The sequence below is a fragment of the Rana temporaria genome, chromosome 4 (genome assembly GCF_905171775.1).
Source record: "Rana temporaria chromosome 4, aRanTem1.1, whole genome shotgun sequence".
Taxonomy (NCBI): Eukaryota; Metazoa; Chordata; class Amphibia; order Anura; family Ranidae; genus Rana; species Rana temporaria.
The window spans coordinates 360,721,298-360,738,431 of record NC_053492.1 but is presented as its reverse complement, the minus strand read 5'-3'; the positions used below and the strand labels follow the sequence as shown (position 1 = coordinate 360,738,431).

The following is a 17,134-nucleotide window of genomic DNA, read 5'->3' as shown; positions in this document are numbered from 1 at the left end:
CTCCTGAACCAGGCTGTTGTGCGTCTATTGCCACACACAGAGCAGCTTGGCCCCATCCTCCTCTCCCTCCTCACAGAATTTAAGTGACAGCAGCTGGAGCCAATGGCTCCCACTCCTCTCACTAAGTCCTGTGAAGAGAGGAAGAGAGAGCAGTGCTGCCGCATTCGGGCATAACACTGGATGGAGATAGGACATAGGTAAGTATTTAAGGAGATGAGGAGGCAATATAATCATTGAGACGTTTTTTACCTTAATGCAAGGAATGCATTAAGGTAAAAATTGTCTTGCCTTTAGAACCGCATTAATCTTGTAGTAGGTAAGTTAGTGAACAACATCAAGCAACAATGAACATACTGAAGCAACTTCATTCACAAGTAAAATTTTGCAGCTTTAGTGATCATTACTAAAAAAATTGTTCTCAAAAGCCTTCATTGAATAAAAAAATATCTGCAATGATTCTTTTTAGATAATTTAGGACTGTGCTTAAAACCTTTCCTACTCTCCCATCTCATCTTATTTTTTCTGTGTGCTAGGGATTCTGTCAGAAGCTTCAGTCTCAGCAAGATAAGATTACCAGTTTTACAGAGAAAGTCAATCAGCTTACCAATGGGCAGGAGTCTCCAGAGCATGCAGACATTGGGCACCTAAGTAACCGTTGGTTGGACTTCTGCTTTCAAATGAACAATCTACTTCAGCAGAGGGAGGAGGACTTGCAGAGAACACGTGATTATCATGATCGTCTCAGCTTGGTGGATGTTTTTCTGGAAAAGCTCACAACCGAATGGGATAATTTAGCCAGGTAATTTATGAACAGTCAAGTCTCTTTGATTTTCTTTGCGAAAATTCCTTTTTATAGTGTACAAACTAAAGAAACATTGCTATTGCATTTTTCTCACAGCTTAAATGAAAATGTGTTGTATTGTTATTGTACAGCTGTTGAAGGCTGATTTATAAAACCTGAGCAAAGCAGGCTGGGCTATTTGTGGGGTTGTTGCCCAATCACATTTCTTCTTTTTTGGATTTATAAGACAATAATTGTTATGGCAAGATGCACACTTTTGCTTTAGCTTTTTGTCAGCACAGGATCAATTATATCTAAAAACATGACTACTAAAAGAAGAAGGAATATATTTATCTTTCCTGTGGCTTGTATCTTGAAACGCCACAGCTTTTCTGCTCCCTGGCCACTGAAATGATCCAACTATTTGGTTGTATTGGTATTAAGCTGGCCATATATTATACAAATATATTTTTCAATTTCTTTTAGGCTCCTTTCACACCTGCGGACCGTATGTCTGTTTTTCATCCATCCGTTTTCGGATGAAAAACGGACATACATGTATCCCTATGGAATTGCGGATGTCAGAGGATGAACATCCGCTGACATCCGATCTCATCGGTGTCCGCTATGCTCCGATTCTGCAGACAGAGGGAAATCCTATTTTTCCATCCGTCTGTGGATCGAATCGGATGAACACGGACAGATGGTCCGTGTTCATCCGATTCCCCCATAGAGGAGAGCGGAGATCTGACAGGGCGGTCCCTGCACAGTCATCTGTCATCTGCCGGCTTAGCGGTGATCAACGGAGTGATTCCCGCTGAGCAAGTGGGTGTTAAATGTACGGAGCTTCACGGGATCTGTAGGTGTGAAAGGGCCCTTAGATTTACCTTCAACTTTGTAGTGCAGGGGCCTGCAAATTATATGTTTTTGGTAAATCTAAAGGAAAATCATGCAAGAGAATTGCATAATTTATGGCCAGCTATAGTGATCCTGTTGCGAAAATGTCACCTCACTTGCTGACCCAGTGACAACATTGCCTTTGCACGGAAGGGAAAGTAAAAGGAACCCAGTTAACCGTAACAGTTTCTGACCTTATTATATTCTGTTTAAAAAAACAAAAATGTGTTGCTGCTAGTGTACCTGTTAGATCGATGTCCAAAGTGGGGGGCAGACATGTGTCAGCTCTGAGGAGTCAATCATAAACTATTATGAAGTGCTCATTTATGATGCTGTCAGGATGATAATGATATTGCACAGAGCAGTCCCTTACCTCTTCTTGTGGAGTGAACCGGCACTGTCCATTCCTCCTTCCTCCAAGTGCCTCCTCAGAAAGCTGTGTGCTAAGGGGACACCAAATGAGCCCGTCCATAGACACACACAGCGCCGGTAAGCCATGTTCCTGCTGCCTCCTCGCAGCAGGGGGTTCTTCAGGTTTTAATGTATAACTAAAGACAAACATTTTTATTTCTTTTGGATAGAGAGGGATTAGAACATATGTCAGGTTTTAATTGCTGTGTCCCCATTAGGGAGATTCACTCCCTTTTTCACTGATAATGAAAGTAAAAGAAAATCCCAAATTTTATTTTCACCCGAGAAGAAAAAGAGGGGAAATATTCCAGTGGGGATACTGACTCTGGTGGCAACCAAGGATTCCCTCACTTTGGACGGATTTCCTCTCACTTTTTGATCTGATAGGGATGGGATAGGAAATGAGTGGAGATCTCTCTAAATGAACACAGATGGACAAAAAAAAAAACAATTGACAGGTTTTATAACCCTCCCTTACACTATCAAAAACGTGTAAAAAGTTTTGCCTTTAGTTTTACCTAAAGCCTAGTATACAGGGCCAATTGGTCACTTCAATATTTGGCCCATGTCTTTGGTGGCCGATCCAACAGAAGCCTTCTGTCGAAGGGGCATGACGGAAAAAGGTCTAGTGAACAGCATTTGATCAGCACTCTCAGGCAATGGCTGGGAACACTAACCGGTGTATTCTGGCAGGGGGCAGTGGCAAGGGGGGGGTGCAGTCCCCCTGTCAGAACACAATAGCTCAGCAGGGGACATCACTGCACTACCATCGGATAGTTAATACAGTGGCTCCTCCTGAGCTCTTAAGTTTTTTGTTGGTCAGCCTCACTGTGTTGGACAAAAACAAATGAATAATGGGTAGCAGGCCTAAGACTAGGTTCACATCTATGCATTGTTTGCATTTGAAGATCTTCAGAAAAGCACTACAATACATTTAACCTTATTTCCTATGAGTGCCTTTCACATCTATACAGTTTCTTGCAATTAGTTTTTTTAGAAAGGTGCAGGGCCTTTTTTACATGCAGCACGGTGCGTTTTTGGCTCCGTAGACTTCAATGGAATTGCATCAGAAAACACATATACGCACGTTTATACCACGTTTTTGCTGTGTTTTCCTGTAGGACAACATAAATCCCCCCCCAAGCAACATCACATCCCCTCCTAGCAACCCATAGCTTGGCCAAAACAAAAAAAACAAATAAAAAATGCATCAATTTATATGAAAAAAAAAAAAAAACACAAAGCATGGCAGAAAGTACACAGCAAAAACACATCAACCTATATGCATAGATCTGAACCTAGCCTTAGTCACTGACCTGGAACAGGTATGCATATCTATGAAGTGAAAGTAAAGTTATCTTTATTTGTATACTTGTTCCAGGTATGGGAGACAAAAGGGGTTGATTTACTAGAACTGGAGAGTGCAAAATCTGATTCATCTGTGCATGGTAGCCAATCAGCTACTAACTTCAGCTTGTTCAGTTAAGCTTTGACAAAAAAATGGAAGTTGAATGATTTCTATGCAGAGCTGCACCAGATTTTGCACTCTCCTGTTTTAGTAAATCAACCCCAACGTATAGAAGCAAAAGGGGAAAACATGACGGCAAGGAAATTAGCATTTGCAGATAGAGGAGAAGAAAGGACTTCAAGTGATTGTAATGTCTTGTTTAAAAAAATAAATAAATAACAAACATGTTATACTTACCTCCTCTGTGCAGTTAAATTTGCACAGAGCAGCCTGGATCCTCCTCTTCGCTACTCCTGGCCCCTTCTTCCTGCCGAGTGCCCCCACAGGAAAGAGCTTGCTATGGGGACACCCAAGCTGATTTACAGTTTCCTGTGTCCATTCAGACACAGAGCCCTGACCCCACACCTCTTTCCCTTGATTGAGTTGCAGGAGCCAATGTTGCCGCTGCTGTGTCTCAGCCAATCAGGAGGAGAGTCCCGGATGGCTAAGACACTCGTGAACATCGCTATAGAGAGATGGGCTTAGGTAAGTAATTAGGGAGTGCTAGGGAGGCTGCTACACACAGAAGGTTTTTTGTCCTAATGTCTTTACAACTCAGAAATAGTTTCCTTTAACAGCCAAACCACTAGGCTCTCTATAAAAGAACTGTAATGGCAGAATATTTGTAATTTCTTTTTAACAGGTCTGATACTGAGAGTACAGCTGCGCATCTTGAAGCCCTGAAAACACTGGCCAGTATTCTTCAAGAGAGAAGGTTTGCACTTGAAGACCTCAAGGAACAAAAGCAAAAAGTAACTGAACATCTAAATTCAGATGACAAAGAATTAGTGAAAGAGCAAACCAATCACTTTGAACAGCGCTGGACTCAGCTTGAAGATCTAGTGAAAAATAAAATTCAGACCTGTGCTACAACTTTGGAACAGTTAAGTTTAGTCAATTCCCGCCTGCAAGATTTGACTGAGTGGGCCGAAGATCAACAACCTGGCATCTCAGAGGCTTTAAAACAAAGTCCACCACCTGAAATTGCTCAGAACTTGCTCATGGAGCACTTGACTATCTGCAGTGAAGTAGAGACCAAACAATTATTGCTGAAAAACCTGATAAAAGATGCTGATAAAATTATGGGCAATTTAGGACTGAACGAAAGGCAACAGCTTCAGAAAGCTCTAGCAGATTCACAGAAACATGTAGACTATCTCAGTGACTTGGTCAACCAGCGTAAGCGTCATCTGAACAAGGCTTTGTCTGAAAGAGCCCAGTTTTTAATGGCAGCTTATCAGGCCTTGAACCAAATTCAGCAGCATGAAAAAAAAGTTATGTTTCAAGAATATATATGTCTCCATCCTGATGATGTAAGCAAGCAAATCAGAACTTGCAAAAATGCCCAAGCTGGCTTGAAGGCTTATCAGGTTGATATTAACTGCCTGTGGAACCAGGGCAGGGAGTTGATGAAGGAGGCCACAGAGCAGGAGAAGACTGAGGTTTTAGGAAAATTACAAGAGCTTCAAAATGTCTTTGACAGTGTGCTGCAAAAATGTGGACAGAGGCTTATCGAACTTGAAAAGAGCCTAGTTTCAAGAAAACATTTTAAAGAAGATTTAGATAAGGCTTGTCACTGGATTAAGCAGGCAGACGTTCTTACATTTCCTGAAATCAATTTAATGAATGATGATTCTGAGCTTTACTCACAGCTATCCAAATACCAACAAATACTCGAACAGGCACCAGAGTATGAAAATCTTTTACTTTCTTTGCAACAAAATGGCCAGGAGATTCTCCCATCGCTCAATGAGGTTGATCATTCCTACCTAGATGAGAAATTGAATTCTTTGCCACAGCAATGTAATTATGTTGTTAAATTAGCCAGAGAAAAGCTTGGTAAGGTCCAGGAAGCAATCTTTATGCGTAAAGAATACATTTCCCTAATTGATTTGACAAGCAAAGCTTTAAAAGAATTGGAAGACCATTTTCTACTCATGAACAAAGTTCCTTCCAATCTTTTAGCTGAAGAAGCATTGGCACTTCAGCAAGACTATTCTTCTCTTTTAAATGAAGTTGTGACTCTTGGCACAGCAGTTAATGAACTTAATCAGAAGAAAGAGATTTTCCGTAGCACCGGACAACCGTGGCTTCCTGAAGAAATGCTGCAAGTTGTAAGTCAGTATCATAAGTTAAAAAGAATGATAGAGCAGAAAGTTAGCCAATTGGCAGACACAACACATGCCTATAGAAAGTATGAAGACCTTTGTTCCAAGCTGAATATAAAGTTTGAAGCACTAAGTAAAGAGCTAGAACAAGTTAATGTGGAGACGCTTCCAGCTGAGGATAAGCTGAAAAGTTACCGTACATTGGCAGCCAACCTACAGAATTCTGGAACTCTGCTTAGGCGCATTACAGAACAGTTAGAGGAAATGTCTTCAGTGATTGACATTTCCGCATGTGAATCTGCCGAAATGCAAGTCCAACAGTGGCGTGAGAAGTTAAAGTTATGGAACACACTAGTAAAGGAGAGAATGGGAGAAAGTGAAAACAGATTTATACAGAGTATAGACTTTCATACTGAGATCTGTCGTATTTTAGAGTGGCTAAGACAAATGAAGGTGGAGCTAAATGAACCATTGCTATTGGATGGGAAACTTGAAAACATCCAAGAAGAAACCAGAAAGTTACAAATTCAACAAGAGGAATTTGAGTCAAGTATAAGAATAATAAATGTGCTATGTCTCAGAGAAAAACAGAAGTATCTGAAGGCAAAGGAGTTTGTTCCAGCTGATCTGGAAAACTGTATGGCTGAGCTGTCTGAACTTGAAAAGGAAATTAATGAAGGAATTACTGGAAAGCAGGTTTGTGCTTATTTTTATCCTTAGTTCTTTTAACCCCCCTGGCGGTATTCCCGAGTCTGACTTGGGGTTAGATTTTCATGCTGCGAGCGGTAACCCCGAGTCAGACTCGGGCTTGCCTCGCTGGATCCACAGGCACTGTTTACTTACCTCGTCCCTGGATCCAGCGATGCCACCGCGCTGTGTGAGCGAGCGGGACCTCGCTGGATTCACACAGCGTCCTCCTGTGCCGCCGATCTCCGTTCCCTGCGACGTTACGACGCACGGGAGTGGAGAACGGCTCCAAATTCAAAAACGTAAACAAACACATTACATACAGTATACTGTAATCTTATAGATTACAGTACTGTATGTAAAAAATACACACCCCCCTTGTCCCTAGTGGTCTCCCCAGTGCCCTACATGTACTTTTATATAATAAAAACGTTTCTTTCTGCCTGGTCAGATTTAAGTGAGTTATTCCTAAAAATTACAGACCTACAGTATAAAACGCCAAATTTCCTTGCAAATAATGGTACCGCTTTCAGCACCTTTTTTCTGAAAGAATCATACCGCCAGGGAGGTTAATAAACATTTTATTAACGGCAAATGTAAAATCTGTAAATTCTTGTCATATTGTTAAAGTGTATGTAAAGCCAAAACTTTAAAAACAAATTTAGTTTTGGATACAGTTGATCCATAAATGTGTTGTTTCTGTTTGTGTTTCTGCTGTAAAGAATTTTCCTCTCAATTTTCCTGGTGACCACTTTCACCAGGACTGAACAGGACTCACATTTAGGAGTTTTTTGCCCTTTCCTGTTTTGTCTACAGAACAGGAAGTACCGGTAAAAGGAAATCTCTCCAATGGGACACAGATGACAGAAAAAATAAAACTGACATACATTTCAAAGTAGGGCCAAAGCTCTTTTGGCCCTACATCTCCTATGGGGCACAGAAGTGTACTGAGTTATGTACTCCTGTGACCCATATTCAGCCGACAGCGTGTCCACTGTCATCTGATATCACTCTGCCTGCCATTTCAGGCTCAGGAGAGATCATGACTTTAATGTTGGGATTCACCCAGATCAGCTTCTCAGCACACAGCTGAGAGCCTAAGCAGGACGCTTGCGCCCAATCCACAGCTCGGTGTTCCAATGAGTGCTGAAGGAGCAGCACAGAGAGCCAGTGACTGACAGTCACCAGCTCTCTGCTCATTTAAAACTGAGCAATCAGAAGTCTCAGTACCCAGTCTTAGAGGCAGTGGGGGACAGATGCAGCATCAGACTGATGCTGAATCCACCTAGGTGAGTATGGATGTTTGTTTTTTTAAATTCCTGAACTTCTCTTTTAACCACTTAGCAACTGCGCACCGTAGATTTACTATGACAGGGTGGCCGCTCTGCGCCAGATCCTGGTACATGAGCTGACATTTTTGGGTCTGGGGCACGTGCGCATGCCACCGGCGACCCACTCCCGCTGTGATTGGACACAGCTGGAGCCAATCAGTGGGATCCCGCCAATCGTTTGTGATAAAGGCAGGATGGTGGTCTGCCTATGTAAACAATGCAGAACGTCATTCAGTGAGAGGGGAATGTGCTGATCTTGTGTTTCTGCTAAGCATTCCCTCAGTCAAAGCACCCCCCACAGTGGGCAATTAAATTTTTTTAATTAAAATATACCATAGTTTGTAGACGCTGTAACTTTTGCGCAAACCAATCAATATGCACATATTGGGATTTTTTTACCAAAAATATGTTTCAAAATTGTCAATCTTTTTTTGTATATAGCGCAAAAAAATAAAACCGCAGAGGTGATCAAATACCACCGAATAAAAGCTCTGTTTGTGGGAAAAAAAGAACACACTTTTTTGGGGGTTACAGTGTCGCACGCCCACACAATTGTCAGTTAAAATAAGGCAGTGCTGTAACGCAAAAAATGGCCTGGTCATGAAGGGGGGTAAACCTCCCAGAGCTGAAGTGGTTAAACATTCCACACTCTATTAAAAAACCTTACATTGCCCTTATACAGTAGCTAAGCCTCCTCCATGTGCACAGTTCGATTCTTCCCTCTGATAGTACGCATCAATCTGATGAATGACTATAAGGAAACATTTCTACTAAGGTGCTGCTTTATTAGTTACCTCAACTCCCTACTCTGATTGAGCAGTGAAGGAGCCAAATAATGCTAATAACATCATCCCTTCCCGTAAGCCTTCTTCTTGCCTTCTTGCCACATGCATCTTGGAATTCCCAAGTACAATTATTACACTTAGGCTTCCTTTTCATGGACGTTTTTACAGCCACTTTTTTTAGCCTTTTTTACAGCTTAAAAACGCCTGTCCATTTTATTTTTTTTGAGCTGGAGCTAAAAAACGGAGCGGTAGCGTTTTTTTGCGTTTTTGAGCGTTTTTTAACGTCTGGCGTTTTTACAGCTCTAAGGCTTCAGAACGCACTGGTCCTGGTTTTTTTTTTGCAGCTTAGAAACGGCTCAGCCATCTACAGCTCAAACACGTCATGGTGAGCATGAGGCCATAGACTAAGGCCTTGTACACACGAGGGGATATCCGATGAAAACGGTCCGCCGGACCGTTTCCATCGGATATGTCCGCTGGCGGATTTTGATCTGATGGCTGTACACACCATCAGATCAAAATCCCCGCGGAAAACATCCGCGGTGACGTGTCCGCGCCGTCGTCGCGACGATGACGCGGTGACGTGCGCGACCCTGGAAGGTAAATACTTCCACGCATGCGTCGAATCATTTCGACGCATGCGAGGGATGGGGATCGGACGGACTTATCCGGTGAGTCTGTACAGATGACCGGATAAGTCCGAAGGACAGGTTTCCAGCGGATAGATTTCTTAGCATGCTAAGAAATTTTTATCCGCTGGAAAACCGTCGGCTGGAGAAATCTCCGCCGAAAAATGTCCGCTAGGCCGTACACACGACCGGATTTGTCTGCTGGAACTGATCCGCGGATAAATCCCAACGGACAGATCCGGTCGTGTGTAAGAGGCCTTCCATGGAGAGCCGTTTTTAAGCTGCAAAAAAAGCTCAGAAAAGTGGCTGTAAAAACGTCCAAAACGTCCATGGAAATGAAGCCTTAAAGAGACACTGCCACCTTGCCCATTCAGGGCAAAGTTAAATTTTCCTTGCAAAGAGCCCTGTCCACTCATACTCTGTTTGCACCACTTCCACTGCTGTGCCTTTCTCTATTGCAAGTGGCATTAAAGCCCCAGTGTTGAGGCTGATGTCAGATGCTAGAGGCAGTGGTGACATCACTCCCTCTGTGATATGACAGTCCTTGGTCCTTTAGTAGAGCATGCTTTTTATTTGCATTTTTTAACAGTAAACACAGTGCTAATAGACATAATGCTACCCAGCAGTGTCAGATGCAGAGAGGAGAAGCATGTTATATGTATTTAACAGCAGCTCTGCCTAATTATGATAAACTTGTCTATGTTTTCATGCAGACATGTAAATTAATTTTAGTTGGAATGTGTTAAGGAAACATTTCACTCTATTCCTTATACACGCAGATCATGCATTTTCTAATATTAGGAAAGATGGATTAGAGGCATCTATTACCGAAAGGCTGTGTGTGGTAAAATATTTGTTATTTTCTGTACTATATTTACCCCAGGTTCACACTGGGTACGATTTGCTTCGATTTGAGATGTGATTTCACATGTGAAATCGCATCTCAAATCGGCGGCATTTGCTGGCAATTGTCGGCAATGACACCGTCCTAATCGGTGCGGCACCGATTTCAAAAAGTAGTTCCTGTACTTTTTTTTGTGATTTCGGGCTGAACTCGCACGGCTTCACTCCCGCAGCCCAGTGTGAACCAGGGCTAAGGCAAATAAAAGTAGAATTGTGGATAGTACATTGATAAACTACTTTTTTTCTGCATCATAATATTAAGATTTTTTTTTCTCTGTTTTTAGATGACTCTTGACAAGATGTACATTGCGAGTCACCGGTACCACCAAGCAGTGCAGTCTGCGTCTGACTGGCTTGAAGAAGCACAGGAGCTACTCCATCAAAACGAAATTGGTGTGGATATTGAGGTAGCTGAAGAAAGTCTTAAAGTTTACACAGAGTTCTTTAGCACAGAAAGCAAATTCAATGGACTTTTAGATGAACTGCGGACTCTGGTATCGGAGCTTGAAGTTTGTGTGCAAAAATCTGGACAGGATTATTTGAAGCAAACTGTAGCTTCCCTGAAAAGGAAAGGAAAAGAAACCAAAGAGCAAGCCCAACTTCAGTTAGAATTGCTGAGAAGGTATTATAGCTATTACTCTTGTATGTGATTAGAGTGTTGTTTTTCATCATAACTTTAAATATAAAATGACTCATTAACTGCTAACTTTCTGCAGTTGATATAAACTGCAACTTTACCCAAAGCAATCAATACTGAGGTTAATAAACCTGGCAAGGGCCATACATACAAAGAACAAGTGAAATCTGATTAATGTTCTGCAATTTAAAGAAAGTTGATACATTTTTATGTCAATTTTAAAAGGTTAATTCGATTTTTGATATTGCTATGCACATCATATGTAATTTGAATTTGTTGATTATAGATGCACTGTCCAGTGGAATTTATACCAAGAGGAAAGACATCAGGTTATTATGTCTTTAAATGAGGCTGAGAAAAAGTTGTCTAAGTTTTCTGTGGCTAAAGATGCTTCATGTCCCAAAGCTGAGGAAAAGCTACTGGCACACAAGGTAAGTGGCATAAGTGCTTCTCGTTTCTTCTTGGTTACTGAGTTCATGATGAGCTGCAACCAGGGCCGGATACCAGACAAGGCCAACAAGGCCAGGCCTCTGGGCGGCAGTATGTGCAGGGGTGGCACTGTGGCAGAGAGGACACTTTCACCACTTTCACTTCGGGAGTTCCCCCCTGTCATGTCACGGATGGTGAGAGGAGAGAAAACTGAGGGAAGAGGTGAGCACCCCCCCAGTTCTCAATTTTCGGCAGCAGCACCCCCCCCACCTCTCAATGTCATATTCGGCAGCAGCACCCCCCCCCCCGCGCTTCTCAGTGTCCTGCGGATAATGTCCCCCCTGTACTGAGCAGGGCGGGGGTGGCATTGAAGGACCTGGCCTTGGGGCGGCAAAGGGAGTAAATCTGGGCCTGGCTGCAACACTAACATTGGGGCCTCTAGTTCGGGGGGCGGTTGCTCCATTGGTGCAATGATGTGAGATACACACAGTGCAGTTCTCTGTTTTGTGGGGCTCCACAGCAACAGAAGGCAAGGGATCCAGATTCGTCTCTCTTCTTAAAATTAGGGAATATGGAAGCTTGTTTCATAATGGCAGCGAAGGAGAAGGGGTGAAGTTTGTCAGAGGATGTGTACATTTAAACTGTGGGGAAATTCGAAGCTCATTAAGGTAGCAGAGATCAGCAGGAAGTCTATTCAATAGATTAACCAAGAACAATCTAAATCAACCCTCCTGTGCACTGCCAGCTTCACTCCTCTCCTTTCCCTCCATCTGCTGCAGAGGATAATTTAAGGATAGAGAGCTTGGAGCGGGCTGGTAAATATGTCATTTACCGGTCCCTTTCTTTTCTGAATGAACACAGTGCATGATTGGTACCATTCATATCTGAAACATTCACCACTGATTCCTATGAAAGATGCGCCGGTTTTGCTCCTAAGTGCACACATTTGTCGTTTATTCAATGTAGTAAAAAAAAGATTTTAGCCTACTCCAGAAGTTGTTCTGATATTTTCAGCATAGTTAGCAGCTAAGTGCTTTCCAGGTCCAAAGCCATAGCACAGCCACAAGTGTGCCCCTCAGAATACATAGTGACTCACTTAGTGAGTGAGGCTGGTTGGGCCAAAGCACCTGGGAGCAACCTCACCATTAGCACAGCTGGATGTCTTTTTTTAAATTCCCACTATAGTCTTGTTTACAGTGGTAAGGGTTAGGCATGCGGGACCATGTTCTGACATCATCCGCTAGGTGGAGTGCTGTGTGATGGTTTTCCGAAAGTCCACTCTAGTGACTTTTCATGGTACCCCCATTGTTAAAATCTTAGACTTCCTTCCCTGAAGCGAGTCATATTTCTGAACCTATGTAGTCAGAGATCTTCTAAAGAACCTAATAACTGCAAGCTTTGCCCAAATAGAGCATCATGGGTGTCTAGTGTTGATAATTGGTCAATAACAAACAAGGCAGTTCAGCTCAAACCCTCACTAAAGAAGTCTGCATCCTGTGGGTTATGGGACCCTTCCTTAACCTTCAGGGACATTCCCTCTAGTTTCCCTTTAGGGGCTTATATGGTATTAGGGGGGATACCCTCCAAACGTAATCTCCCCCCTCTCTCTTTGACCCTTGTTCCCGTTCAACTTCCATCTCTATTACTGGGGGCTTCAACTCCAGGGTGAGACATCAAGATTGTCCTTAGGGACCAAGAAGTTTCTGGCATGACCCTTTTTCCTCTTAGGTTAAATGGTTTCTGCAAGAGTGTCCCTATACCTGGTGCTTAAGTCTAGTTCCCCAGAACAGATGGTCCCACTTTGTCGAGGAAACCCAATGTGAGTTGGCTTACTGACCTAGACACTGTCAGGCCTCGTACACATGACCGAGAAACTCGACGGGCGAAACACATCGTTTTGCTCGTCGAGTTCCTTGTTAGGCTGTCGAGGATCTCGGCGAGCCAAATTTCTCCATTGCCGTCGAAGGAAAAAGAAGAAATGCTCTCTTTTTGGCTCGACGAGATCCTCGACAGTTTCCTCGTCGAAAAGAGTACACACGACCGGTTTCCTCGGCAAAAAAAAAACAGCAAGTTTCTTGCTGTTTTTTGCCGAGAAACTTGGTCGTGTGTACGAGGCCTTAGCTATCGCTTAGGTTGGTAGGCTGTACGGCCCCCATGATTTCTAACAGCAGCCCTGGTTGTAGATATTGTCATTACTGTACTACCTAGAATTCCATGAGACCGGAAAGTTATTTCAAGGGTTCTTCTGGGTTGAAAAGGTTGAGAAAGGCTGGTCTAGATGATGGGGAAAAAGGATACTCTTAGGCCTCGTACACACGTTAACCAGAGGACAACGGTCTGAAGGACCGTTTTCATCGGTCCAAACCGATCGTGTGTAGGCCCCATAGGTTATTTAACCTTAGGTTAAAAAAATGGCAACTTGCTTTGAAATTTAACCGATGGATTGCTAACCGATAGGTCAAAACCAATCGTTAGTACGCACAACCATCGGTTAAAAATCCATGCATGCTCAGAATCAAGTCGACGCATGCTTGGAAGCATTGAACTTCGTTTTTTTTCAGCACGTCGTGTATTACGTCACCGCGTTCTGACATGATCGGTTTTTTAACTGATGGTGTGTACGCACGACGGACCATCAGTCAGCTTCATAGGTTAACCTAGGACAACGGTCCTTCAGACCGTTGTCCTCTAGTTAACCTATCGTGTGTATGAGGCTTTACTGTTTTGTGCCTTGATCATAAATATCCTCCCTGTGCCCTAGAAAAGTAATGAAAGGAGATGAGAAAGAAAAACTGACGAATAGTGTAGATATCATCTGACTGCTGAACACTTTTTGATATGAACATTCTATTAACATGCACACTTATACCTATGGAAAAAAGATTAGTAATGTCCACACATCCCAATGCTAACTATATATTAGAGGAAAAAATAAAAGTTGGACAAAAAAATACAGTCTTGAGGGTCATCAGTCCTCCCTAGCACCATGTAGCATGTTTGCCCTACCCAAATTCATGAAGATGTCTGGAAAAAAAGGGATCTATGTGAACCTTTGGTTATAATGAGCACAATCTCAAAGATATGTTACAACCTCAAAAAAAAGTGGGAAAATTATGTTTTAATGTTTTCTTTTTTTTTGTGGGACCACCATTAATTACCTAAAAACATATTAACTTTGTAGACTTTGGTAACACTGGTGAATTCCTTCCATGAGAAAATCACATCTCTCGAGGAGAAGGCATCAGCAATGGAAAAACTAGGGGATAACGCAAGCAAAGCAACTATCAGCAAGTCAATGACAACAGTGTGGCAGAGATGGACCAGACTCCGCAGTACAGCCCGTGAGCAGGAGAAGATACTGGAGGAGGCTGTACAGGAGTGGAAGAAGCTCAGTGATAAGGTACAAGCTGTTGGTATGGGAGCTGTGTAACCCGTAACTTTATAATCAACAATTACTTTATCATAATAACATGAAACTGTTTTGGCAAGTACATATTTGGGCTAATATTTTAGCATTTACTCAGAAGTAATTATTGATAAAATGTTTACTTTTCTACCTGATAGCTGTTTCGGATTTTTTTTTTAATTGTATTGCATCTATTTGTAAATATAAAATAAATACAGATATCCCCATGCTGCTCTAATAAACCTCTATAAAACTATAACATTGGAAAGCAGCTAACCCCTTTGTTGAATCTCACAACAATAACAAAAATGAAAAATATATACTAATAAAATGCAAAAACTTGAAAAATTAACTACTTCTCTAATGTGTAAACTAATACCACAATACCAGTATCATCATATCTGTGTGCAATTCAACATTAAGGAGACCAGATTTATGTGAAGTCAATACTATATATCATAACCATAAACACATATACAATCCCACATAGTGAATAAAACTGTACATAACATACACAATATAACTAACTCCCCAAATAATAGCCTCATAAGTTCATACTATTTGTGCATGTGCCAAAAGAAACCAATCTTCCTCCGATGTGAATCACAACACAACACAATGCAGTGCACCACCTGAAAGATTGGTTTCTTCTGGCACATGCACAAATAGTATGAACTTGTGAACTTGATTATGTGTTCATGGCCATGATATACTGAGTTCACGTATATTTGGTCTTTTTTTATGTTGAATTACACATAGATATGATCATCTATTTGTAAATGCAGTGGTCAACTGTATGTCAGAAATTGATTAGGTCTACATATTAACAGCTGCTGAAATAAAGTTAGACTCTATGGGGCAGATTCAGAAAGATCAGCGTAATTTTCGGCGGGCGTAGCGCATCTCATATGCGCTATGCCGGCGTAACTTAGAGAGACGAGTACCGTATTCAGAAAGAACTTGCGCTCTAAGTTACGGCGGCGTAGTGTAAATGGGCCGGCGTAAGCCTGCCTAATTCAAATTATCAAGGCAGTGGATGTGTTGTATTACAATGAGCCGTGACCTCTTGTAAATGAGGGGCCGAACGAATGGCGCATGCTCGCGCATGCTCAGAGTCACGTCGCAAATACTCCCTAAGATATGTCGGCTCAATGCTTTGACGACGTGAACGTAACATACGCCCAGCCCCATTCACGTACGACTTACGAAAAACAACGTAAAATACGACGCTGTACCGACGTTTCCGACGTCCATACCTTAACATGACTTACCCCTGCTTTATGAGGGGTAAACTTACGCCGGACCGACGCCTTACGTAAACGGCGTAGCTAAATCCGACGGGCACAAGTATGTTTCTGAATCAGCTTAACTAGCTCATTTGCATATTCTACGGAAGCGCCCCTAGCGGCCAGCGTAAATATGCACTCAAGATATGACGGCGTAAGAGACTTACGTCAGTCGTATCTTGGACAAATTCTGGCGTATCTGATTCTTTGAATTAGGCGCATAGATACAACGCCTCACATTCGGACTTACGACGGCGTATCTGGAGATACGCCATCGTAAATTCTTTGTGAATCTGGGCCAAAAAGTAACTTTTCCCATTTATAGCCCATTCTACCAAAGAGGTGTACTCACCCGTACACAATCCATTACTTTTAATTCTGAGGGTGGAAAGATTTTTGATTTGGGTGTCTTCAGGAAGAGGTGTAAGCAGGATGTTTAGGCAGTATCATTTGTATTTTCAGATACAGGAATCCACCTTGGCAATTGATCAGCTTCAGGAACGCCTACCAGAGAACTGCACAGAAAAGGCCACGAAAGCTGAACTAATCGAGCTACTGGAGAACCATGAAACCTTCTCTCGCGAGTTGGAGCAGGAGTTCTCAGCAGTCAACCGGCTTAGACAGCATGCGCTGAATAGCATCTTGCGAGATGTTGTATCTGAACCTGCTGCCTTTGAAGACCTGCCAGTCATTCAAGAAATTAAAGCCATGTTTGACAGATGTTCAAAGTAAGACATATGTACTGGGAATTGTGGTTATAGCACATATTCATTTGAGGTTACAGTAGATATTAACTCAGTCACTTAAATCTCATATAATTCGTAACATGTATTTAAAAAAAATATTTTCAATCTTTTTAAATATGCAGCTTTTATTTAACTATTGCCACATAGAAATCCTGGCATTCAGCAGATTTTCATGCCTCATACACACGACCGGTTTTCCCAAGAGAGAAAACTGCCATGAGAGATTTTGGCTGGGAATCCCAGCCCTGTGTATGCTCCATCGCAGTTTTCCCAACAGGAAAACTGCGGGGGAAAAAAGAGAACATGTTTTCTGTCTTCCCGCCGGGATTTCCCGAGAAAACCGGTTGTGTGTATGCTTTTCCGAGGGGAAAAACATGCATGCTCAGAATCAAGTATGAGACGGGAGCGCTCGTTCTGGTAAAACTAGCGTTTATGGGAGGTAGTACATTCGTCACGCTGTAACCGACTGAAAAGCACGAAGACTGAAAAGCGCGAATCGTCACTCACCAAACTTTTACTAACATGAGAATCAGCAAAAGCAGCCCAAAGGGTGGCGCCGTTTGAATGGAACTTCCCCTTTATAGTCCCGTC

General features: G+C 42.4%; 1 protein-coding gene across 1 annotated transcript in view; it reads left to right on the top strand.

The window, feature by feature from the left end:
- SYNE1 (spectrin repeat containing nuclear envelope protein 1) overlaps window positions 1-17,134 on the top strand; it is a 595,717-nt gene that overhangs the window by 289,791 nt on the left and 288,792 nt on the right. Inside the window, exons 74-79 of the mRNA XM_040350885.1 lie at window positions 534-799; window positions 4,240-6,400; window positions 10,324-10,661; window positions 10,963-11,107; window positions 14,287-14,505; window positions 16,260-16,525. Coding sequence (XP_040206819.1) covers window positions 534-799; window positions 4,240-6,400; window positions 10,324-10,661; window positions 10,963-11,107; window positions 14,287-14,505; window positions 16,260-16,525 — 3,395 coding nt within the window. The remainder of the gene's footprint in view (window positions 1-533; window positions 800-4,239; window positions 6,401-10,323; window positions 10,662-10,962; window positions 11,108-14,286; window positions 14,506-16,259; window positions 16,526-17,134) is intronic.